Source organism: Bos indicus, chromosome 22 (assembly GCF_029378745.1).
Source record: "Bos indicus isolate NIAB-ARS_2022 breed Sahiwal x Tharparkar chromosome 22, NIAB-ARS_B.indTharparkar_mat_pri_1.0, whole genome shotgun sequence".
In the NCBI taxonomy this organism is placed as follows: Eukaryota; Metazoa; Chordata; class Mammalia; order Artiodactyla; family Bovidae; genus Bos; species Bos indicus.
The window spans coordinates 12,577,699-12,601,034 of record NC_091781.1 but is presented as its reverse complement, the minus strand read 5'-3'; the positions used below and the strand labels follow the sequence as shown (position 1 = coordinate 12,601,034).

Below are 23,336 nucleotides of genomic sequence, written 5' to 3'. Positions count from 1 at the left end.
GGTTGGCTGGGGCCCTTGGTGATTGGCTGGGGCCATTTTTTACTTGCTGGGACCGTTGGGGCTTGGCTGGGGCCGTTGAGGATTGGCTGGAGCTGTTAGGGGTTGGCTGGGGCCCTTGGTGATTGGCTGGGGCCATTTTTTTTTCATTTGCTGGGGCCATTGGGGGTTGGCTGGGGCCGTTGGGCGTTGGCTGGGGTCGTTGGAGTCTCAGACAGTTACCAGAGAGGTTCTGCCTGAGTCCAGGGTAGGGAGCTGAGGCCAGTGGAACCAGGAGTTGGGCCCCAATGCCAAGGAGCCTGGTGACACCCTCCCACCAGTGCCAGGACCTGAAGTCGGGGAATCCAACCGAGTCTGCCAGCATGCCAGCCAATAAGGGCCAAGGCCAGGCAATAAGCAACAGCCAGGGCTCCCCTGAGCATCCGCCCTGCCATCTGCAAGCAGCGGGACAAGGGCGCCCCCCCAGTGAAGAGCAGGACTGGTGTGTGCAGGAGACCGAGGCCCCTGCACCGTCCCTGGGAGAGTCGGGCCCGCAGTGGGCTCAGCTGGCCCCCAAGTCCGGGGCCGCGACTGCTGAGAGCCAGGAGACCCCTGCCGCCTCAGCCCTGTGCCCGCAGGAGCCGCGAGGGATCCTGGACTGGACCCAGTGCCCCGTCTTACTGTGGCTCTTCCCAGATCTTTTTGAGCACAGGCTCCAGTTTTAGAGGAGGAGTGGGGCAGGGGACTTCCAGCCTAAAGGCTCCCATAGCTCTTTCTCCACTCGCTCCAGAGGAGCTGACCAAGGTGCCTTGGCCACACTCTTTGCTCCTAAAGGCAGGGTCTAGATCCCCTGCCTCACCCGGTCTTGGGAACCTCATATTAATTTTTACTTTATACGAGTTGCCTTTTGTTCTCATTCCTCCATGAGGTAGACTTCAGGGCCTGTGTTTGCCCTTGCCTTCCTGTATCCACACTCTCGGGGAACTCTCTCACCTCCTGAGGCTGGGCTTGGACAGGTGATTTATTTTGGCCAATAAGATACCAAAAGTGTTGCAAGAGGAAACTTGAGAATCATTTGTTACTCCCAGAACCTGCCTGGGTGTGCACAAACCCTGACTGTTCTGACAGATGACTGTGGCCCAGAAGCCTCAAAGTGAGGCTGAGCGGCCACCTTGAATCATCCGGCCCACGGGCCCCGACCCCAGACGCGTGAGTAAATTCATCCCAGGTCGGCTGAGCCTATGAAAAGAACCACCCAACACTAAACGTGTTGTTGATTTGAGATAGGCTGTTACAGAGCAACAGATGGCTTACATGCTATATCCAATCCCTTTTGTTCTCCCCAGTTCCCCCCGCCGCCCATTTCTTTTCCTGACCTTGTCACTCTAGACAGCAAGCCTGGAGGAACCTCACTAGGGTTTCTAAAGAAGTGTTTCCCAAAAACTTTTACAGAGATCGCTTGCCTCAGACTCACTTGGAGAATCTCTTGGAAATAGTCATGGACTATTTCCGAGACTTTGAGAGTGCAGGGTGGGAATCTCCAACTTGGCAAGTCCCTCTGTCCTGGAGGCGGAAATGGCAAGGCACTCCAGTGTTCTTGCCCGGAAAACCCCATGGACAGAGGAGCCTGGCGGGCTAAGTCCACAGTTCACAGTCGGACGCGACTGAGCACACTGGCCCACTGGACACATTTCAGCAGTTCTATTCCCACATCCACAGTTGCAGCGTCCTTCCTTCCCCAGTCCCTGTGTAACAGGAAGAAACCTTTGTATTCTGTACAAGTTAATTGGGAAACAGATGTTGCCTATAAGCTTGGGCATTCTGGCCCTTCTCTGGGAACCCTGCCTCCCAGATAACAAGCACTAAGCTAAAATTCCTTTGTTTAGCACACAGGAACCGTCTTGACCAGATCCATCTATGAATGACTGCAGGTGGGAAGAAAGTAACACACCCTCTGTGAAGGCTGACAGAAACCAAGAAATGTTTGATTCGTTCCCTGTCAGTTAAAGGAAGCCTGAGTTCTAACTCAGGACACAAGTCCACCATCTTCATGGGGTGCTGGCTTTCCTACTAAAGTCGCCATTCCTTGCCCTGACAGCCTCTCAATTTATGGCCTGTCCTGCGGAGAGCAGTACAAGCTTGTACTTGGAACCAGCTGGTGACTAGCTGGCCCTGGTTGGGGATTTTCAGGTAAGGCCCTAGCAGCTGCAGGAACCACTTGTCCTGAGGATCTTCCCTTCAAAATTCCCGAACGCAGCACCGGCTGCCCAGCACTTGGCAACTGGAGCAAGGAATCGACATCCGGGAGCCAACGGGCTCGATTCAGTAGGGTAAGTGGCTCCACTGCTTCTAGCTGGGAACTTTATTTACTCTCTGTTTCAGGCATTTTCTCTGCAATAGTCAAGTTGGGGGCCCTGTTGGAGACAGGGAAGGGTTGTTGGAATTTACCCAATCTGTGAGCCAGCTCTTTCGTTTGTTTGGATGCTAGCATTTGTGTTTTGTCTGTCTTGAATTTCTGACTTTAAATATGGTGAGGGCTTCAGCTATTCCTAAACTGCAAGAGGAAGACATTTTATTGCACCCACGTGTGGCCGGAGCGTCAGTTAGGATCTCCACGAGGGGTTTAGGCAGATTACCTTGGGGCCCTGTGCGCCGTGTTTGTCATTGGGATATGCAAAACCCCGAGGCCAAACTTGAGGGTTTCTTTGGGATTCTGTCTGTCCTTTGGATTTTTCGTTTCATTTTGTTTGGTACTGTTTCTCCATTTACCTCCAAATCAAGTTTTACCCTGGTAAATTATATCATTTCTTTTGATAATCTCAAATTGTTGTATGTCACAGTAGTAATCAAGTTTCTTTTCAATTGCATTGACCCCTGGTTGGTTGACACCAAGGCAAAAAGGCATCCTTTTAATGGTTAGAGGTGAACTCTGTGCAAGTGCCTGAGCTGTGACATCAGGGAAAGTACGGACAGGAAGCAGAGTGAGGATACGTTGCTCCGAACTTTCACTCCTCCAGCTGGGCCTGCGGTCTGAGCTGTTACTTGCGGCTTGCTGTTACTTGTTACTTGCTGTTACTAGCTGCTCTGGCCACTGTGCCAGTATAAGCACCACTTCTGTTCCCATCCAGCCCCAATTCCCAACACTGGGACTCGGGAGTGCCTCTCTGTACAGGCGTCATTTAGAAACCCCGTGTCATCTGCTGGAGTCCTGGGACTCAGTGTGGCCTCACCGAGGCGTCTTAAGACGCCTCACTCACGTCTTAAGACCTGGAAGGGCCCCCAACTCAGTCCAGGAGCCGCTCCCAGGACAGACGGTTTCCTTTGCTGCCGCCTCACATGGGGGGTTATGCACATGACCAGTCAGCGGGCTTTCCCAGACTGACTCCTGTAACTAGAGAGACCACACCCCTCTGTACAGGGAAGATTTCTGTACCTGAAGCCCACCTGGCAGTACCCAAAGCTGAACCAAATCATGACCCCAGTAAGAGGAATGCCCTTATTAGATGACTGCATGTTAGCGCACCTTGGCAGAATCTCAGTTCCCTGACCAGGGATGTGACCCTGGGTCCTTGGAGGGAGAGCAGAGTCCTGACCACCGGACCGCCAGGGAATCCCATCTGTAGGTGTTATCTTACTCACATAGTTCATTCAGATTACTGAAGGGGAGGCTGGCAAAGAAATCTGGTTACTTATTCTTGATTTCTTAGGCCAGGTGTAGTGAGATTAAGATTTGAAAGGTGTGCTTGGGCTGGAGATGAGTAGAGCATGGGGATTCCTGACTTAAAAGTTCCAGTAGAGCTTTGCTAAAGGGATAGGAAAAGGGACTGTCTGTTGAGGGTGGTTTCCTGTAAACAGCTGCTTACAAGCCTACTGCTCACTGCTCTCACCCAACATAAGCTCTCAGCACCACTGGCTAAGGGTGAGTGCTCAAAAGGCCTTGCCTACTGCTCAGCCAGTCCTTGCCCACAGGCTGTGTGCTTACAGCCAGAACACCGTGTGACCTCAATGACTTGGAATGAAGGGATGACATGAGCCTCTGAGGGCCCTGCGATGTCCTAAGCCCCCAAACCCAACTCCTAGGCAATGTTTCTCAAGGTCAGTCTGATATTAGCTAGACATGTCCACTTTTACCAAAAGCTTTTCCAACAAAGACCTGGACAGACAAGGGCTGTGCCTTCTACTACTAAGAATTGGTCACCATGGAGGTACAAGGCAGTTTCTTAAACCCACACTGTTAAAATAGACAAATGCATAAAAATAAGCGAGGAAGATAAAATCATGAAGGCCTGGTTGTGATGGCCATTTGAAATCCCCCATATATGGCCCCAAACCAACTGCCTTAATCCTACCAGTCCCAGGCCTGTTTACGGATGACAGAAGGATTTGCTACCTGATTTCCTTCAAGTTACAAGTTATTTTTTCCTTTGAATATTAAGTATCCCACAAAGCGACTTGGTCTTGCAATGTCTTTTTTCTGACGATGACTTGGATTTGAGATTTCTTTGGTGTTTGAAGGTATTTGGTAGTATTTAAGGGACAGTTATCCAGACAGATGCCCTTCTTCTTCAGTTTTATTGGACTCTCTGAGCTCATAAAAGGGACCAAAAGAGGAATTTGGGGGTGTGAAATGCGAACTCTAACCGCATTGTTCCTGTTCCTTGAGAAGGAAGAGGACAAAAGGAGTCATTATACGCCCACCATAAGCTGTCCACTGTGGTCAGCCCTTTGTCTTTGACCAATCTCAAGTCCTTACACCAATTAATTGGAGTAACTAGCTGGACAGTCCTTACACCTGTGAGGACAAGCACAGGAAATGCTTCTCTTTCTCTGAGACAACTGCCAATGTGTACTCGTGGAGTTACGAGTGATTTTAGTTAAACTGCTCCAGACTAGTTCTTGATCTTCAACTTGAACAGCCCCTGGATTCTACCCAGATTTTAGCTGTCCTGCTAGGGAGGGGCAGAGGTTGACCAAAAGGAAAAAGCTTTAAAAAAAGAAAAAAAGGGAAACTTACTAGTGACTTTTTTCCTGTAGGGGGTCTATTCCCCTCAAGAACCTTTGCTTTAGCTTTCTCTTCAGTATCCTGCAGCAAGCTTTTTTTTTTTTCCCTTTTCATTGAAAGAGTTTCCTTTCAATATCAATTTAGATTCAGGTGTATAGCACAGTCAATCAGTTATACATAAATTTCTGTTCCTTTACTGACTTTTTTTCCTTTATAGTATTTCCCTATGCTATACAGGAGGTCCTTTTTATCAATTTTATATGTATTTGTGTATCTGTTACACCCAGACTCCTGATTTATTCTTTCCCCTAGGATAACCGGAAGTTTGTGCTTTAATTCTGCAAGTGTTTCTCCTTGGTAAACTAGTTTATTACCACCAATGATCAGATCTCACTTACAAATGGTATCCTATGACACTGGTCTTCCTCTGTTCACTTACCGTGATCCTCTAGATCCACTCAGGGTGCTGCCAGCGGCATTATTTCACTCTCCTTTCTGCCTGAGCAATATTCCATCGTGTCTAGGTCCCATTCTTCTGTTCGTGGACATGGTGGTTGCTTCCCTCTTTTGGCTTGTGTAAATTAGTGCTGTGCTGAGTGGCGAGTTGCGTGTGTCTTTTTGAATCCTGGTTTTCTTCCTGTAGACACCCAGGAGTGGAACGGATAGATCACAGGGTAGCTCTTTTTTAGAGCTCTCGTGTTCTCCGTGGACTGTCAACAGTTTGCATTCCCAGAACAGCGGAGGAGCCTTCCTTTCCCCACATCCGCTCTAGCATTCACTGCATCTAGGCTTCTTTTGGCTGTGCTGGGTCTTCATTGCAGAGCATGGGCTTGGCTCCAGGTGCAGAGTGGGGGCTGCCCTCTAGCTGTGGCGCACGGCTTCTCACTGCTGTGACTTCTCTTGTGGAGCACAGGCCCTCGGGCACGCGGGCCTCTGTAGGTGTGGCTTGCAAGCTCTAGAGCACAGGCTCAGCCGCGGTGTATAGGCTTAGTTGGCTCTGTAGTGTATACAGTCTTCATGGACCAGGAATCGAACCCGTGTCCCCCTGTACTGGCAGGTGGATTCTTACCCACTGCAGCACCAGGAAGTCCTGTTTGTAGAGTTTGCTGATGGCCCTGCTGACTGGCAAGAGGCGATTCCTGCCTGCAGCTTTGATTTGCACGTCCCTGATGTTAACAATTACTCATGTGGAGCCCCTTTTCATGCTGCTTCTAAAAGAAGGGAGAAAAAATGAACGTATGGTTGCCAGGGGAAGAAGGGGGGTAAGGAATAGTTACAGTTCTGAATGGCCATGTATGACTGCTGTATTTGAAACGGATAACCAACAAGGAGGTACTGTACAGCACAGGGAACTCTGTTCAGTGCTGTGCTGTAGCCTGAGTGGGAGTTTGTGGGAGACTGGATATATGTATATATATGGCTGAATCCCTCCACCTTTTACCTGAAACTGTAACATTGTTAATCAGCTATATCCCAATACAAAATAAAGTTAAATGAAAAATAAAAAGTGAGAGGGAAACTTCCTTTTTGAAACTGGCTTCCTGACACTGTGCCCCATTTTAATGTATTCTTTTTCCACTTTTCTGATCAAAAGGGCAGGTGTCATTTACAGCCCTGGAGGCCCTGTGATTATCAAGTGTCCAGGGTACAGGTTTTAAAAGTCGCTGCTACCCAAAACAGCCACAAGGGGGCAGGATTTCTCCCTAGCCTCAGCTGGTTACTCTAGAGACCAGTAAGTCATGTTCCTAGGCAGAAAGGAAATACCCCAAACCTTGTCTCATTATTACTCTTTCCTTATTTTAAATGGAGTTGCACTTTACGGTGTTGGTTGTATATGTACAACATATGTAGATGTCCACGTCCTAATGCATGTGTGCGTGGGTCTTCTGATATACCCCTAAGAGGGTATCGGGCTTCCCTTGTGGCTCAGCTGGTAAAGAATCTGCCTGCAACGCAGGCGCCCTGGGTTGGGAAGATCCCCTGGAGAAAATCTTGTCCGTTTATACATGTTGTCACTTCCTCTTCAGGTTCCCTCCCGACGTTGAGTGTTGAGTCAAGCTCCCTGTGGTACATAGCTTCTTAGCATCAACTTCATATGTATTCAGTGTTTTTGTTCAGTTGCTAAATTATGTCCAACTCTTTGCAGCCCATGGACTGTAGCATGCCAGGCTTGTGTATATTAATCCTAAACTCCTGATTTACCCTATGGTAACCAAGTTTGTGTTTCTCTAAGTTTCTCCTTGGTGACTAGTTCATTACCACCACTGTTCAGTCCTACTTAGGATGCCTTTTGATACTCACGTCTCAGCTCAGTGACTGTGATCCTCTCTGGGTCCACCCAGGGTGCTGCCAGTGGCATTTCCTCACTCTAATACCCCACTGTGTCTGGGTTCCATCTCTTAGCATCTTCCGTCCATGGACATTGTGGCTGCTTCCCCCTTTGGCTTATATAAACATAGTGTTGCACTGAATGGCGGCACCCGTCTCTTCGTCTTCTCTGTAGACACCCAGGATTGGGATGAAGTGAAACCTCTGCAGTGTTATATATCCATGTTATCAGTTTACACTTCCACCAGTAGCACAGCAGCATTCTGTCCACGTCCTAACGCATGTGTGCGTGGGTCTTCTGATATACCCCTAAGAGGGTATCGGGCTTCCCTTGTGGCTCAGCTGGTAAAGAATCTGCCCGCAATGCAGGAGCCCTGGGTTGGGAAGATCCCCTGGAGAAGGGAACAGCTACCCACTCCAATATTCTGGCCTGGAGAATTCCATGGACTCTACAGTCCATGCATGGGGTTGCAAAGAGTTAGACATGACTGATTTTCACTTTAAGAGGGTGTTAGGGATGGCTACTAAATAATACCATGATGTACCAATTTAGCTTCCCAGGTGGCGCTAGTGCTAAATAATCCACCTGCCAATACAGGAAATACCAGGGACAGGTTCAATTTGTGTCAGGAAGATCCCCTGGAGGAAGGCATGGCAACCCACCAGTACTCTTGCCTGCGAAATCCTACAGCCAGAGGAGCCTGGAGGGCTACTGTCCATGGGGTTAGAGTTGGACACAACTGAGCACGCACGGTCTGCTGACTGGCCAGCAGACAGTTGTTGATAGAAAGTATGGTTACCAAAATCTTTATGGTATTTCTTCTTTATGGTATGTTTGTAAAACACCTTTAATCTTACCCAACCCTTTTCTGTTAGCTTTTCAAGGATAAAGTGTTTTCTCCTTCAGTCTGCCTCTTCAGATGCACAGGCATAGCTGTGTGCCTTGGTCACACGCAGCGTCTGGCTGAGTGCACCGCAGCTCAGACAGAACGTCCTACTGTGACAGCTGAATTGTTCTTCCACTTCTGCTACAGGCTGCCTAGATTTACCTCAAGTTGCTTCTTCTCACAGGACTTTGCTGAGAAACTGATGCCTCAGACATTAATTAGCTCTAACAGTTTCTCAGCTTACACTCAGCTCATACTCCAGGCACCATGTTAGTATGGAAGAAGGGAGAATGGACGCTGGTGACCACAGCTTCCTTCTGGCCTGACACTTCTATTTACCTTGGTTTTTTAAAGAAAGCTAGTGTCCTAATTCTTGGGTAACAGAGCTGTATTGACCAATTCTGTGTATTGTATTCTCCAAGAATACATAGGTATGTCTATTAGATCAACTACATGCATGACATATTTTACTATTTAAAACTATTTTAAAATTACACACTAAGGAACGACAAAGTGATAGAATAAGCACTGGCCACATGCCCAGACTCAGGACCAGCTGCTCTGAATCACAGCCCCATGAATATTATCCTCTGCTGAGAACACCTGGGCCCAGAGCCACACACTAGGCTGAGCAAGGCTTTCATACCAGGTGTGTCTGTCCCATAGACTGAAATGAATGAACAAAATTTTTAGCAACAGTTTATTTTCCATCAACCAAATTTCCATTTTGGTGGAAGTTTGTGGAAGTTCTGCAAGTGTCTGGAAGAAGAGCTTACGACCACTCGGTGGTGGTTCCTACCCATTCCGTGGCCTGGGCGGTGGGGGCTGCAGACCAGTCTTCAGTGGAAGGCTGAGCACTCCAGTCTTCTGTTGAGAAAATACAAGGAGGTCATCAGCCACATCCCCAGATTACTTTTGTAACCCCGTCCCACCAATTTGCTTGTATTCCTACAGATACTGGACCCTGATACGTACCAGTGGGGAACTGCTGAATGGGCACGGAAGGCACCTGCACGCCTTCAGACCAGTCTGCCACCTCAGGCTGAGCAGCCGTGAACTCTGGAGCTGGAGCAGTCCATTCACCCTGAAACTCCTCCTTGGTCACAGCCTTCTCAGCTGCTGCCTGCTCTTCCTTTTCAATCTAGTTTAGGAAAATATTTTTTAGTTTATATGCAATGGCGGATTAGTTTCTGTTCTTGGCAGTAAAAAGTATCCATGTACTTATGTGAGTGACAACAAGCCCCTGTGGACGAAGCTCACCTCCTCAGGATCTCTGTAGAAGTAGAGGTCCGGCATGACCTCCCACGGGTGCTCTCGGGAGATGGTGCCACGCATGCGCAGGACTTCCCGGGCGAGCATCCACCACATCAGACCCACTGAGTGCGCTCCCTGCAAGAGCACCAGGTTAAAGCGACACTTGGCAAACCCCGAACAATAAGCACCCCCTACTCCACCTAACCTGTCCCCTCATCATCTAGGTCCCTTGGTACCACGTGAGCAGACGTGTCTGTTAGTCTGAAAGTGTTTATAGCACAGCAGAAACTAACACAACACTTAAAACTGTACTCCAATTAAAACAAAAATGAAAGTTTATACCAAGACTGTTCTCTATCTCTGGTTCTTAATCTTGTCTGCCACTGGAATTAACTAACTGGGTTTAATTAAGACTCCACTCAACAAAATGGGGCCAGTGCCTGAATATTGGTAGAAATAAAAGAAAACCTCTGCCCCATTCTTACGTGTAGCCAGGTGTGAGATCAGTGACAAACGACCAATTTGAACCATAGGTAACCCACCTTTTTCAGGATCTCAGAGCAGGATACATGAGCTGAGAAAACAGAAAAGTCAAGTACTGCCTGAAGAGTTAGGAATATTCAAGAGAAAAAAAAAAAAGGCTAATCTTTAAAATGTTTTCACCTCTCCTTAGAATCATACTTTTGTAGCAAGTATTACTATCCAACTCCACTCATTGGGCCAGAGACCCTTGTGGCGTTAGCGAAAACTTGCCGCTCGTGTAGCACACTACCTACACTTGAGAGTTCACCGGCCAGCGGCCTCAACCCCAAGCTCTAACAATGTGCAGAGGAGGCCTGGGAGGAGCACTCAGTGGCCGCGCCAGCTCAGTCAGACTGTTACCTTGTTGTTGCACGGGATGGCAATGTCCACGTAGCGCAGAGGAGAGTCCGTGTTGCACAGGGCAATGGTTGGCAGGTTCACGTAAGAGGCTTCCGTGAGGGGCTGGTGGTCAGCCCTGGGATCGGTGACCACCAGAAGCCTTGGCTCCCTGAATGCGGCCTGGATCTGGTTAGTGAAGGTTCCCGGAGTGAAGCGGCCAGCGATAGGAGTGGCTCCAGTGGCAGCAGCAAACTTCAGCACAGCTCGCTGGAAGAAGCAACAGAAAGAGTAACAAGCGTCCCAGAGACGGTGCCATAGGAGCCCTGCGATGATAAATGGACCACCACCACCTTCTGTAATGTCACCAAGCAAGCTATCTAGCAGGAAGCTCCCCCAAAGCCTTGCTCAAAACATCTAGTAGTTGATCGTTCTATGAAAACTCAAAGTGTTAGTCACACAGTTGCGCCTGACTCTTTGCGACCCTATGGCCTACAGCCTGCTATGCTGCTCTGTCTGTGCTCCTCTTTTCTGTCTCCAGGCAAGAATACTGAGTGAGTTGCCATCCCCTTCTCCCGGGGATCTTCCTGACCCAGGGATCGACCCCAGGTCCCCTGCCTTGTAGGCAGATTGTTCTCCATCTTCCACTTATTGCCTGGAAACATAGAATCAGGACAAAAAGAAAAACGCAAAGCATGGCCCCACACCCAGGCCCTCTGTTGGGGACGCTCTTTCCCTCGGGTTAGCTGATGCTCACTACACCCTCACTTCTGCTGGTTCCACAGCAAACCAGCCTGGTTCAAGTACCACTTACGAGTAACGGGCTAGTGACTCCTGTACATCCAAATTCCTCATAAGACTAAAAAATGACACAAAATGCAAACACACCATGTGGAATCTGACCACCAGAGCACTTCTGTAATCTAGGTAGTAAATTTTCCCTGATGGAAGCATAGACTGGTCACTGAGCTCACTCTACAGCAGTAATTAAAACCATCAACCATGTGCCTCACCAAAGAATTCCAGTGATTAAGCCAGCCACAAGGGGAATAAAGCCCAGTTAAAACACTCTTGCAAGGAGGCCTAATCAGGACAATTGAGTAAAATGAGAATTGAGAAGAATTCACCCCCTTCCACCAACACTGTTATATATTTGTATATATGTATAAATGTACATTTGTACATATAACAGGACACCTAGGAACAACTCAAAGGGCAAGAAAGAGCTCCACAGAACAGGGCTGAAGGAGGCAAAAAAGAGGAAGTGGGGCGGACTCCCAGTCCTCTTGGGAGGTAGCTGAAAAAGAGGAAACGTCACCCGCTACCCTGAACATTCCCTCACTGGCAGGGATATTAACTGGAACAAAAAGGGAGGTTCCGAAGCTCAGCACAAAGATGACTGGTTTGTGCCGGGCAGGACAGAGACCCGCGCAGGCGGTCTGTGCCACCGCCCTGCTCACTGCAGCCTGAGGCGTGTGTCCGCGAGGCCAGGTGAGGGCTGAGTGCTGCCTTAGAGGACACCAAGCAAGAAGCCTGGTCGGGGGGAGAGCAGTCCCGCTGCAGATGGGAGTGCTATTGTGCAGCGGCACGAGAAGAGGCGAGGTCGCCAGGGTGGCCTCTGCCTCTACTCACTAGCTCCAGTTGCAACCCTGGCCTCCCTGAACCCAGAGGCAGACACCACCAGGTTGCAACGAAACAGAGGGATCTGAAACTACAGCTGAGGCCTAGGACCAAAGCCACAGTTTGGAATTAACATATACGCTAATCTATGTAAAACTGATAGGCAACGAGACCTACCATAAGCACAGGGAGAGTTCCCCATGCTGTACAGGAGGTCTCGTTGCCTACCAGTTTTATATCTATTAGTATATATGTTACTCCCATGGAAACAGGTCTGAAGATGGTGACACATAACTGGACACGACCTTGCACACCTACAACAAGCACAGCATTGGAAATCAACTTTACTCCAATAAAAATAAAACTCAGAAACTTGCCTGGTCAAGGGACTGGATCCCACATGCTACATCTAAGATACCCCATGATGCAACAAGGGTCAAAGACCCTGGGGATTCCAAGTGAGAACCAGGGCAATGCAACCAAACAAATGAACACATAAGCATTAAAAACAAAAAAACCACAAAACTTAGAAAAAAAAAAGCTGTAATGTGAAAGGAGATTTGGAGTGTTTCTTCTGGCACTTCCACAAAATCCTGCCACCATGTGGCCATTTCAGGCCAACAGCGACCTTGAAACCAGGCCCTGCAGGGCTGTAAATGACAGCTGCCTTAGGAGTGTCTGGGGTGAATAACTGGGGAAAAAGGCAGCAGAGTCTCAGGAGGCCAGTTTCAACAGTTTCATCTCCTTCACACCATGTTTAAAAGAAACACACGAAAAGAGGCTCAATATTGCTAATTTGTGGAGACATGCCAATCAAAGCTACACTGAGAAATCGGTTAGCACCAGTCAGAATGGCCACCACCCACATCTACAGACAATAAATGCTGGACAGGGTGTGGATTAAAGTTTGTGGTTGTAAACCAAGGGTTCCTTAGTAAAGCAGAAACAGAGCTGCCCTAAGACCCTGCCACCCGACTCCTGGGTGTCTTACCAGGAAGAAACCAGAATTCAAAGACACACGCACGCCTGAGTTCACTGCAACGCTATTTACACAAGCTGAAAGAGGGAAGCAGCCAAAACGCCACCCACAGCAGAAAGGTAAAGGAGAAAGAAACGGTAGCCAGGGACAATGGATTATTACTCAGCCAGAAACAAGAATTTAATAAATGCCACTGGCAGCAAGCCTGGATGAACCTAGTGAGGATCATACTAAATGAACGAGTCAGACACAAAAGGCCAACGTCATCTTGTTTCTGGATCACAAGCCTGTTTGCTCAACGCCAAGTGAGACCAATCATACTAATCATTTAGTTTGGAACAGAGAAAGGCTTATTACAGGTTCATACAAGGAGATGGACGGCGCATGCCCTAAGAGCACCTAAAGTTACTGAAAGCTTTAAGCGAAAGCAAAAGGTGAGGGAGGGGCGAGGTTAGTTGTTGCAAACTTCTTGATGTCAGATCCTTTGTTTTTGAGGTCTGGCCATGGTTAGGTAACAATGTTCCTATGAATCTCTACCAAATGAATGTTATTCTTTGTCTTGACAAGAAAGGGCAAGGTCCCATCCTGGCCAAGAGGTGGCAAATCTCAGTTGGCAGCTTCTTCAGGGCCAGGTCTCCACATCCTGCCCAGCTGTCATCCCCGAGGGAGCCAGGCACCCAATCCAACTGGCCCTCAGTCTCCTCAGGCCACACCAAAGCTGAGGGAGGTCTAGGTCTCACAGACTGCAACCCAGGCAGGTCCAAAGCTGGCAGAGGGCCTCAGTGAAGGCTCTGGAGCCCTGCAGGACGTAGTCCCCAGTCTGTCCCCTGGGCCCTCCCGCTCACTCGCCGGCCCAAGGCTGGGTGAGTCAGAGGGGCTCCATCAGAAGGCCTCAATCTGCCTCATGGTCCACACACTACTGACCCTTGGCTGAATTGCTTCCTTAATGGTCCCCCATTGACAGCTGCTTGTAGGCAGGGCCCACTGAGGTACCCACCAAAGGCTGAGTAAGACTCGTTGCTTAGTAACCAGGATGTGGGGTAACGAGGCACAGCGATGGCTGCCTGCTAAAGGCTGTGCTCATCCTGCTATTACAATGACTTATAGGTGGAACCTCAAAGTTGGTAGCACAAGTTTACCAGGGACAAACTCCCTCGCAGAATTAAAAGCCAAACTTATGCTTACCATGGGGGAAAGGATAAATTAGGAGTTTGGGATTAACAGATTCACACTAATACAACACCTACAGCGAACACTGCATCGCAAATCAACTTGACTTCACGGTTCAAGACGGCGGACAGAAGGACACGCGCTCATCTCCTTCCGCAAGAGCACCAAACCACAACTAGCTGCTGCAGACCCAGAACAGGAGATGCTGGGACCTACCACAAAGACACCCCACACCTGAAGACGCAGCCGCGGCGAGACCGCAGACGGGAGGAGGGGCACAGTCATGATGGAACCAAATCCCACGCCAGCTGGGTGGGCGACTCAGACCAGAGAACAATGAATACTAAAGAAGTTCTCCCACTGTTGTAAAGGTTCTGAACCTCACATCAGGCTTAATCCCCAGGGAATCCGACCTTGCAGACCAGTGGGATTTGACTATAGGACTTCCACAGGATTGGGGAAACAGAGACTCCAGTCTTGGAGGGCAGAAACCAAACCTTGCGTGCACAAAGACTCAGGGGAAAGGTGCAATGACCCCACAGGAGACAGAGCCAGAACTGCCGCTCATGTTGGAGGGCCTCCTGTGGAGGTGTGGGCCCACAGAGGCTCGCAGGGATGGGGGCACCAGTCTGGGAAGGTCCTTCCTAGACGTAAAGCGTCTCGGAGGTCACCACTAACCTGACCACTGAGCCTGCAACCCAAGGCTGGGTGTTCTCAGGCCAAACCACTACCAGGGAGTGAGCACAATCCCTGGGAGCACCCATCGGCAGATAACTGGATTAAAACTTTACTGACCAAGGCCCTGCCACCAGAGCAAGACCTAGTCTTTCCCACCACCAGTCCCTTCCATCAGGAAGTCTACAGAAGTCACAGCCTCCTCCAGAGGGCAGACAGAGAAGCAAGCACAGGCCCACAGCGAGTAAAACAAAACCACATTACAGAAAGTTAGTCAGCATGAAAAAGCAGGTGGTTATGTCCCAGATGAACAGACAACATAAAACCCCAGAAAAACAAGTAAATGAAGTGGAGACAGACAACTTTCCAGAAAAAGAATTCAAAATGATACTGAAGATGATGATACAGGATCTTGGAAAAAGAATGGAAGCAAAGATTGAAAAGATGCAAGAACTGTTTACCAAAGACCTAAAACAGACAGATAAATAATACACTGGAAGGAATCAACAGCAGAAGAGGCAAAAGAACGGGTAAATGACCTGGAGGGCAGAAGGGTGGAAATCACTGCCACAGAACAGAATGCAGGGGGAAAAAAGACTGAAAAGAAAGGAAGACAGCCCGAGTGCCCCATGGGCCAACATTAAACACACCAACGTTCCCGTTACAGGGCCCCTGAAGAAGAGAGAAAGAAAGGACCTGAGGAAGTATTTGAAGAGGTAATAGCTGAAAACTCCCCTAAAATGGAGAAGGAAATAGTCAATCCAGTCCAGGAAGCAGAGTCCCAGGTAGGATAAATCCAAGGAGGAACACACAAAGACACATAGTAATCCAACTGGCAAACCTTAAACAGAGAAGATATTAAAATCAACAAGGGAAAACAACAAATAACGTGGCAAGGGAACTCCCATCAGACTACCACCTGATTTCTCAATGGAAATGACAAGCCAGCAGGGAATGGCATGATACAGAGAAATCAAAAGCTTTCCAGACAAGCAAAAGTTAAAAGCGAATTCAGCACCACCAAACCAGCTTTACAACAAAAGAACTTCTCCAGACAAGAAACACAAGAGAAGGAAAGACCTACAGAAAATAAACCTGAAACAATTAAAATGGTAATAGGATCATACATTACCTGAAATGTAAATGGATTAAATGCACCAAAAGATATAGACCGGCTGGGTGGATGAAAACACCTGCATGAATGCACTTCCACTTACCACATCTCTCTGCTTGACACCACCCCCCCTCCCCCCACCAAATTGTATGTCATTATTTTATATTGTTAATCATATTCCCATTATAGCTTACAATTATAATTATCTTTTATTTTTTGATTGTGAAAACTGATAAACATCTTTCACTACTGCCATTATGTAGCTATTACTCACTTAATACCACTGTATCATGACTGGCCAACAGAAAAGTAACAGAATTCTGTACCACCAAAACTACCATTTAACAGAAAAACCTGTAATCACTTAAAATCCACATGCAAATCAGAATTGTTGTGAGTACAAATGCCCAGGTATTGCTTTTTGTTTGCCAGTGCTCCAGATGTGTGTCTAATGTTTAGAAACAACTGGACTGTATGTAAGATCCCTTACTATTATCTAGTTTGTTTCCGTTTCTATTTCATATTCAGTGCTCCCATTTCACTTAGTTTATGGTTTCCAATTTTTCCATCTCTTTTTAGCTTAATGTTCTTTCTCAAGCATTTGTGAAGCGTAGTAGTAAAGCCTTTGTGTATATAAATAATATGCATAATACGTATATTTTAGAAGACACGAATTTCTGCCTAACTAAAACAACGTATGACATTTTGATTCCACTTGACTTAGAAAACAGATATGCAAGCAGCAACAAAGGCTTACTGTACAGCACAGGGAACTAAAGTCGGTATCTTCTAATAACCTATTATGGAAAACAACAACTCAAACACAAAGAAGTCTACTTTTTGAAACTTAGTAATGTTCATCTTTTAGCCAGTTTTTCCAAATGTTCTGTGGACATCTAATAGCAACATGTAAAATACAAAATTTTAAATAAATTTTAGGATATAAAATTACTATAACTTGATATAAATCTATTCTAATTAAATTATTAATGACATCATTCAAGATGCTCCAATTTTTCTTTTTTTCTGCACTTGATAAAATATTCTGAGAAATATTAATGTCTCACTATATGATTATTCCCCCCCCCTTTTTTTTTTTACAGTTTTGCTTTGTTTCTTTGTTGTTAGGCGTCTAATCGTTTCTGTTGTCTGTCTTCTTTGTGAATAGCACCTCTTATCACTGATCACTTTTCATTTTAAAAATAAGGTAAAAAAAGTTATTAAGAAAAACTCTATTCCAATAAAAAATAAAAATTACATTAGAAAAAGTAAAGCATAAGGCTTTGGGTGCTCATTCCATCAACTACCACTTTCATTGTCACCCAGGAACAGGAGTCACCTGTGGCCATCTTGGGCAGCAGCAACCCACAGGGCCTCGGGCACTACCAGTCCAGTGCCTGCAGGGCTGTAAATGACAGGGACTGCACCAGGGAATGCCTGGGGGAATTATTAGGCAGGAGGTGGAATCAAGCCTCAGTCTCACTCAGAATGCCAATTCTGATGGGTAAATCTCCCTCACACTGTATTTAGAAGCAGCACACGGAAAGAGGCTTGATACTCTCATTTCTAGAGATGTGCAAATCAAAACTACTCTGAGGCATCAGTCCAAAAAACCTTTTAGTCACTCAGTTGTGTCTGGTTCTTTGGGACCCCATGACCTGTAGCCCACCAGGCTCCACTGTCCATAGAACTCTCCAGGCAAGAATACTGGAGTGGGGAGTCATACCCTTCTTCAGGAGATCTTCCCAACCCAGGGATTTAACCTGAGTCTCCTACACTGCAGGCAGATTCTTTATCATCTGAGCCACCACAGAAGCCCAAGGAATCAAGATAGCACCAGTCAGAACAGCCATCACCAAAACATCTACAAACAATAAATGCTGGACAGGGTGTGGAGAAAATACATACTCATTCCTATTCTACTGGTGGGAATGTAAATTGGAAACAGCCACAATGGGGGTTCTTTAATAATGTAAAAACAGAGCTCCCCACTCTTGGGTGTCTACCAGGAAGAAACCAGAATTCACAAAGACACATGGAACCCAAAGCTCACCGCAGTGCTGCTATTTATACAAGCCCAAAGAGGCAAGGAGCCAATATGCCCATCCACACAAGAACCGGTAAAGAAAAAATGGTAGCTAGGGGAAATGGAATATTACACAGCCAGAAAAGGAGAATTTAATAAATGCCATTGGCAGCAAGCAGGGATCAAACTAGGGAGGATCATACTAAATAAACTTGAGTCAGAGACTCAAAAGGCTTACAGGTGGAATCACATACTAAATTCATCATCAACAACCTCCTCAATAGCACAGGAGCTCTACTCAACGCTCTTACCCCCTATACCAGAAGAGAACTGCAGAGGCAAGCATACACGGTAACTGGACAAGATGCTGTACACCTACACCCAACACCCAAGTGTAAATCCACCTGACTCCAATAAAAATAAAAGTAACAACAGACAAGCTTTTAAGTGTTTCTTCTGGCATCTTTCACTTTGAACTTTCAACCCAGGAAAAGGACTTACAGTAAGGCGCTGGTTGCCTGAGTAAACTAACTTGAGCAGAGAAATCCTGCCACCTTGTGGCCGTTTCCCGCAATAGCAACTTTCAAACCATGGCCGTGGGCACTAAGCCTTCAAGAGCCTGCAGGGCTATAGACACCTGCCATCAGCAAATGTCTTGAGGTGGGTAACAGAAAATAAACTCATTTAAGGCAGAAATTTCAGCTTGCCAATACCAACTGGTAAATTTCCCTCATACTGAGGAACTGGTTCTCACTATTCAAAACGGCCATCATCAAAATGTGTACAAACAACGCTGGACCCCCGGGGGTGTGGAGAAAAGATGGCAGCTACCAGTGGGAATGGACTGGTGTCCTAGAGCAAGTTTCAAAAAATGAAGGCAAAGAAAGACAATGTTTATTAAGCTATTTTTATTCACTTAATCTGGCAAATATTCTTACTCTTGCTGATGTGACAGAGTGTGGTGATGTCCTATCGACAGAAGCCCTTCCTTAAAAACTGGCATTTAATTCTAACTTTTCAACTCAGTATTTCAGTTTTTTTTAAAGAAATGAAACCTGAATGTAATTAAATTTTGGGTGCAGTGTCTTCCTTGGTGCGCGTGGGCTTTCTCTATTGGTGGTGGCTTCGCCTGCTGTAGAGCAGAGACCCTAAGGGTAGAGGCTTCAGTACTTGGTGGTGAGTGGGCTTACTGCCCTGGGGCACATGGAATCTTCCAGGACCAAGGATTGAAGCCATGTCCCCTGCATTACCAGGCAGATTCTTACCACTGGACCACCAGGAAGTCCAATATTTCACTTAAAACCTTCAAAGCTCACTGCTGAAAACGGCAGTGAGCCACTTTTTCATTTCTTGAAATTCAGCGGCTCAGGAAAATACACAATGATACAACACGAATTTTAAGTGTCAGATGTGATGAATACGGTGACAATCTTTAATTTTGGGAATTCCTCTAACTTAGCCCAGTTTCAAATGTTTTTTCAATACATTCTGGGGTTTGTTACTGCTTTTCTATACATCCCCAAACATCTGTAAGCTTTATAGCAAAAACCAAGCATACTGTTCCACACACCTGGCCAGTATTCCTGGAGGATATGACACTGACATCAGCCGGGTTTTCAATGGCGACAATGGCCCGAGCGGCCAACAGAAGCTTCTCCCACGTCCTCTTCAGATTTATGATGTAGATGCCTAGGCGGGGACACAAGGTTTTCTTAAGAGCAAACCAAGTTTTGTAAGGTAATACTCTTCTAAAAACATGAAGTCATGTGGCAGCGAGTACTATCAAACTCCAGTCATAGAGGCAAGCTCTACTGGTGTTAGCGAAAATCCTGCCATTAATATAGCACACTTCCGACACTCAGCAGTTCATTGGCCAAGACTGGCCTCCACTCTGAGCTTTAATAATGTGCAAAATGCATCTTTTCATTTCTTATCCTCCTGTGTTAACCCACTCTCAAGCCTCCCATGCAGAATCCAAGAAGCTCTTATTTGTGGCCTACCATTATTTTCCTCGTCAACTACCACGTCAAATTTATCGCGAACTCCTTTAAACCTTGCCACTCACAGGGGTAAATCCTTTAGTGTTTCTATTTCAGCTGAACAACTTAATGCATTCCAGTCTCATCAAAAGCTACCTTACTTTTCCTGATACATAAATGAAAACAAAAATGCTTGTTCCCAATTCAGAAATCAGCTTTACAAACCCGTATTGGTAGCTACAAATTACAAGGCACTCTGGGAGATAAATTATTAGGAACTAAGCTATGGTAGCTGCGATTCATGGGGTCGCAAAGAGTCGGACACGACTGAGCGACTGAACTGAACTGAAGCTATGGTAAAGCGTCCACCTACAATGCGGGAGACCCAGGTTCGATTCCTGGGTTGGGAAGATCTTCTGGAGAAGAAAATGGCACCCCACGCCAGTACTCTTGCCTGGAAAATCCCATGGACGGAGAAGCATGGTAGGCCACAGTCCATGGGGTCACAGAGTTGGACATGACAGAGACTTCAAGCTAGTAAATTTTCTCATCTTTACATTGTGCTTATTCAAGGCCCAACCCACGACACATAACCTACCAGTTTCCACTCTTCCACTGGAGTTCAGAATTTTCCTTTAAAAACAACCGGATCAGTTAATATTTTTAAAGCTTCTTACCAATCTAAAGATCTATTTTCATCACTTAGTGAGAGCCCTCTAAGGCTCAAATTTCACAAAGCACTTCAACTCAGTACCAGAATAGTGGTGTCAAAACTTGTTCTTATAGCTGGAATGACCAAGCAAAGAGCACTAAAGCAATGACTGACCATCACTTTTCCTTTTGTAGATGTACTGTTCCATTTGGAAGTCAAGGTTGGTGCCACCTAAGTGGGTTCCTGCTGCAAGGAATTTGAGGACATCCTCCTCCTTCATTTGCAGGACATCAAGGGCTCCGGACATTGTGAAAGCTTCCCTTTAAGTTACGACGGGAATCTGAAAAACAATAGTTAATCAAAGTCCTTTAAACTCGAGGGACTCAAGCGAGATGATACATTCTACTCTTGGGAGTCAGGTGGCTTAATGTTGAAATCTTAACCATAGATCACACCTCCTACAGTGTCAGGCAGTGGGGTCAGTCTAGTGGATAGGACAGAACATTAACAGATCTATGTAACACCTTGGAAAATCAAATCCTGCTAAAAGAGTGGTGTAGAGACAGACAAAACACCCAGGTAACTAAATGGAAACAGTGAATTGAGACTTTTTAACACTCAAGGTACAGAGGAGTTAGATGTGAAAGAGCAGCCATGTCTGAGAATATTCAGAAGTTGAGCAACGGTGATGTAAATAGGCGTTATTTTCAAGCAGATTGAAGGTGGTACCTTCAGCGCTACTTCTGAGATTATTAGTTTTCCTTGAAAGGAGAAAATCAAGGCCAGATCAAGGACAATCTCCTCAAACGCAGATAATCAAGAATTCCAACCCCTTTTTGCTGCACTTAATGTGACCATAAAGCGTCAAATATGGCGTTTACAACACGAACATAAATTAGATTTTGATTAAAGCTCGTCACATCTGAATAGGAAACCCTGCCCACAAATCCACAGGGCCTGGCCGAGCATACTAGCTGCAGGTGACTGCTCTTCAACCTCTCGGGAAGGGCGCTCATAGAGAAAAATGGCTCTTAAAGAGCATGTGCGGTGCCTTCCAGAACCAGGTGCAATCAAGATCCCATCCAATTTCAACAAAGTGTACTTCGCCCCTAATCAAGAAACCTCCCATAGAAACCAAAGAGAAATCAAAGTGAAATGGGGTGTGTGTGTGTGTGTGTCTGAAAAGCTCTAGGTGCGCTCCTCACCTGCTTTCTTCCCCGAGTGCACTTTCGCGTCTGTTCGTCACTAAATCTCTTTCTCTCTACACCTCAGTCTGTTATGACTTTTTTTTTGCATTCCTTGTCCAAGTTATTTTGAACCGAGAGAACAGAAACGTGACGTTGGAGCTTTCCATTAACAAAAACCTCAAGAACCTTAACTCCTGAACACCATGAACAAGGATGAGACCAATTCAAGTAGATGGAGAAAACTGGAGCATAAACCTCGGGATTTACAACCGAGCGTCGGGATTTGCGTCTAAACTAGCGCGCAGCGTAAGGTGGTCTCTCTGCACCCTCGGCCACCCGCACCGCGGCCCGGGGCCTCCGCGGCGGGAGCGCAACCTCTCCCCGCTCCCGAGGCCTAGTGGGAACGTCCCGGCCCGGGCCCAGCCACGTGTGGGTCGCCAGTTTGAGCGATAGAGCGCCTAGTCAGAGACTAACGCACTCCGTCTGCGGGCTCTCACCCCAGGTCCTCCCCACACCTCGTTTGAACAGGAAGCTTGTCCTTTTGACCCTGAGGGCCACCGGCACCCCAAAAGCAACTCACTCAAGACAACGCCGTATGGACCCCTCTCTAGGTAGCGCCGAAAGGACGGGCGGGCGGAAATGACGTCCTTATATAGTCCGCATCCAGCCAATAACAACGAAAGCTCAACGGAAGCGCAATGAAGGCTTGCATCTTGGGGGCGGGCCTTCCCCCGGAAGATGGGCTACGGCGCTAGCGCGGGCGCCAGCGAATGCCGGAAGTTGGAGGGTTGATTGGTGCACTCAGATTTCGAAATGGGTTGCGGTCCGGAAAGACCGGCAAGGGATTGGCGCTCTGCCCGTTGGGATTGGCGCTCTCACCCAGCTTTTTGTACTTAGGCGCTTGAGCGGGTTCCTTATTTAAACTGCATTTTTCTTTCGTGGGAAAGCACTGAACAAACCTCTGTTGGATGAACAAAAACTGGAGAAGTTACTTTGCGGTTTTTGGAGGACAAATTAGCGGTGTCTAAATCAGATTTTTAAAGAGTTCTGTTAATGGGAAGTTTCCCATTAAAAAAAAAAAGACTACACGGATGGAACGCATGAGAATTTTTTTCGTAGAAGAATTGCGATAGCAATTATTAGTTAATATACATTCCGCCCAATACCATGCAGCCATTAAAAAGAATTAAAATACATTCTTTGGTTCAAAAAGGAGTTACAGGATGAGGGCGATCATTTTGAAAATTTGAAGCCCTAGGTATTAAACGACTGTAAAGAAATAACCAATAGCCAGATTGTTAATTATACAGTAGGTTTGGAGTCTGGTTGCACTTAGAATCGCTTGGAGAGGTTTTAAACATATGCCCAACGCTAAACCGAAAGAATTTAGATAATTTTAACGTGCACCCAGGGTGGGAACTACGGATATACAAGTAGAGAAGTGGATAGGTTCTTGACCTCTTGAGTATTTTTTGAAATTTTCTTTGAGGAACGCAGGTTTTTCAATTGAAATAAAACAAACTCCGCATTTAAATGAAGAGCTGACATACAAGCAAAGGAATAAACTTAATTGTGGCTTTAAGCATCCTTAGAAACTGGTGCAAGTATCTGTAGACAAAAAGGGGGAAA

The 23,336-nt window shown here is 46.7% G+C and overlaps 1 protein-coding gene, 1 long non-coding RNA gene and 2 other non-coding genes across 6 annotated transcripts; 1 reads left to right on the top strand and 3 right to left on the bottom strand.

The window, feature by feature from the left end:
• LOC139178575 (uncharacterized) lies at nucleotides 1-10,030 on the top strand. Of its 2 annotated transcripts, XR_011562934.1 has the most exons (3): nucleotides 10-1,185; nucleotides 1,863-2,306; nucleotides 9,148-10,030. It is a non-coding gene; the product is annotated as an uncharacterized lncRNA (long non-coding RNA). The 2 variants fall into 2 exon arrangements; XR_011562933.1 differs by having other exon boundaries at nucleotides 1-2,306.
• On the bottom strand, nucleotides 8,880-22,394 carry RPSA (ribosomal protein SA). Of its 2 annotated transcripts, none has more exons than XM_019984848.2 (7): nucleotides 22,288-22,394; nucleotides 20,695-20,860; nucleotides 19,460-19,578; nucleotides 10,330-10,575; nucleotides 9,454-9,582; nucleotides 9,169-9,334; nucleotides 8,880-9,060 (listed from the first exon to the last, which is right to left on the bottom strand). In XM_019984848.2, exons 2-7 carry the CDS (start codon nucleotides 20,825-20,827, stop codon nucleotides 8,966-8,968), a joined length of 888 nt encoding a protein of 295 aa, XP_019840407.1. In that variant the 5' UTR covers nucleotides 20,828-20,860; nucleotides 22,288-22,394; the 3' UTR covers nucleotides 8,880-8,965. The 2 variants fall into 2 exon arrangements, with proteins under 2 accessions (XP_019840407.1, XP_070632209.1); XM_070776108.1 differs by lacking the exon at nucleotides 22,288-22,394 and adding an exon at nucleotides 21,726-21,920.
• Nucleotides 10,129-10,277, bottom strand: LOC139178754 (small nucleolar RNA SNORA62/SNORA6 family). Its single transcript, XR_011563246.1, has one exon. It is a non-coding gene; the product is annotated as a small nucleolar RNA SNORA62/SNORA6 family (small nucleolar RNA).
• LOC139178753 (small nucleolar RNA SNORA62/SNORA6 family) lies at nucleotides 19,652-19,802 on the bottom strand. Its single transcript, XR_011563245.1, has one exon. It is a non-coding gene; the product is annotated as a small nucleolar RNA SNORA62/SNORA6 family (small nucleolar RNA).
• Nucleotides 22,395-23,336: the final 942 nt, after the last annotated feature.

What these genes read in the sequence shown, in the direction of transcription:
- RPSA (XM_019984848.2), bottom strand. Translation starts at nt 20,827, where the DNA reads ATGTCCGGAGCCCTTGATGTCCTGCAAATGAAGGAGGAGGATGTCCTC. An exon ending in CTACAAAAGGAAAAGTGATG is followed by an intron (nt 19,579 to 20,694) that starts GTCAGTCATTGC and finishes GTCCCCGCCTAG; the next exon opens with GCATCTACATCATAAATCTG. An exon ending in CCATCCCGTGCAACAACAAG is followed by an intron (nt 9,583 to 10,329) that starts GTAACAGTCTGA and finishes GTGCTCTTGCAG; the next exon opens with GGAGCGCACTCAGTGGGTCT.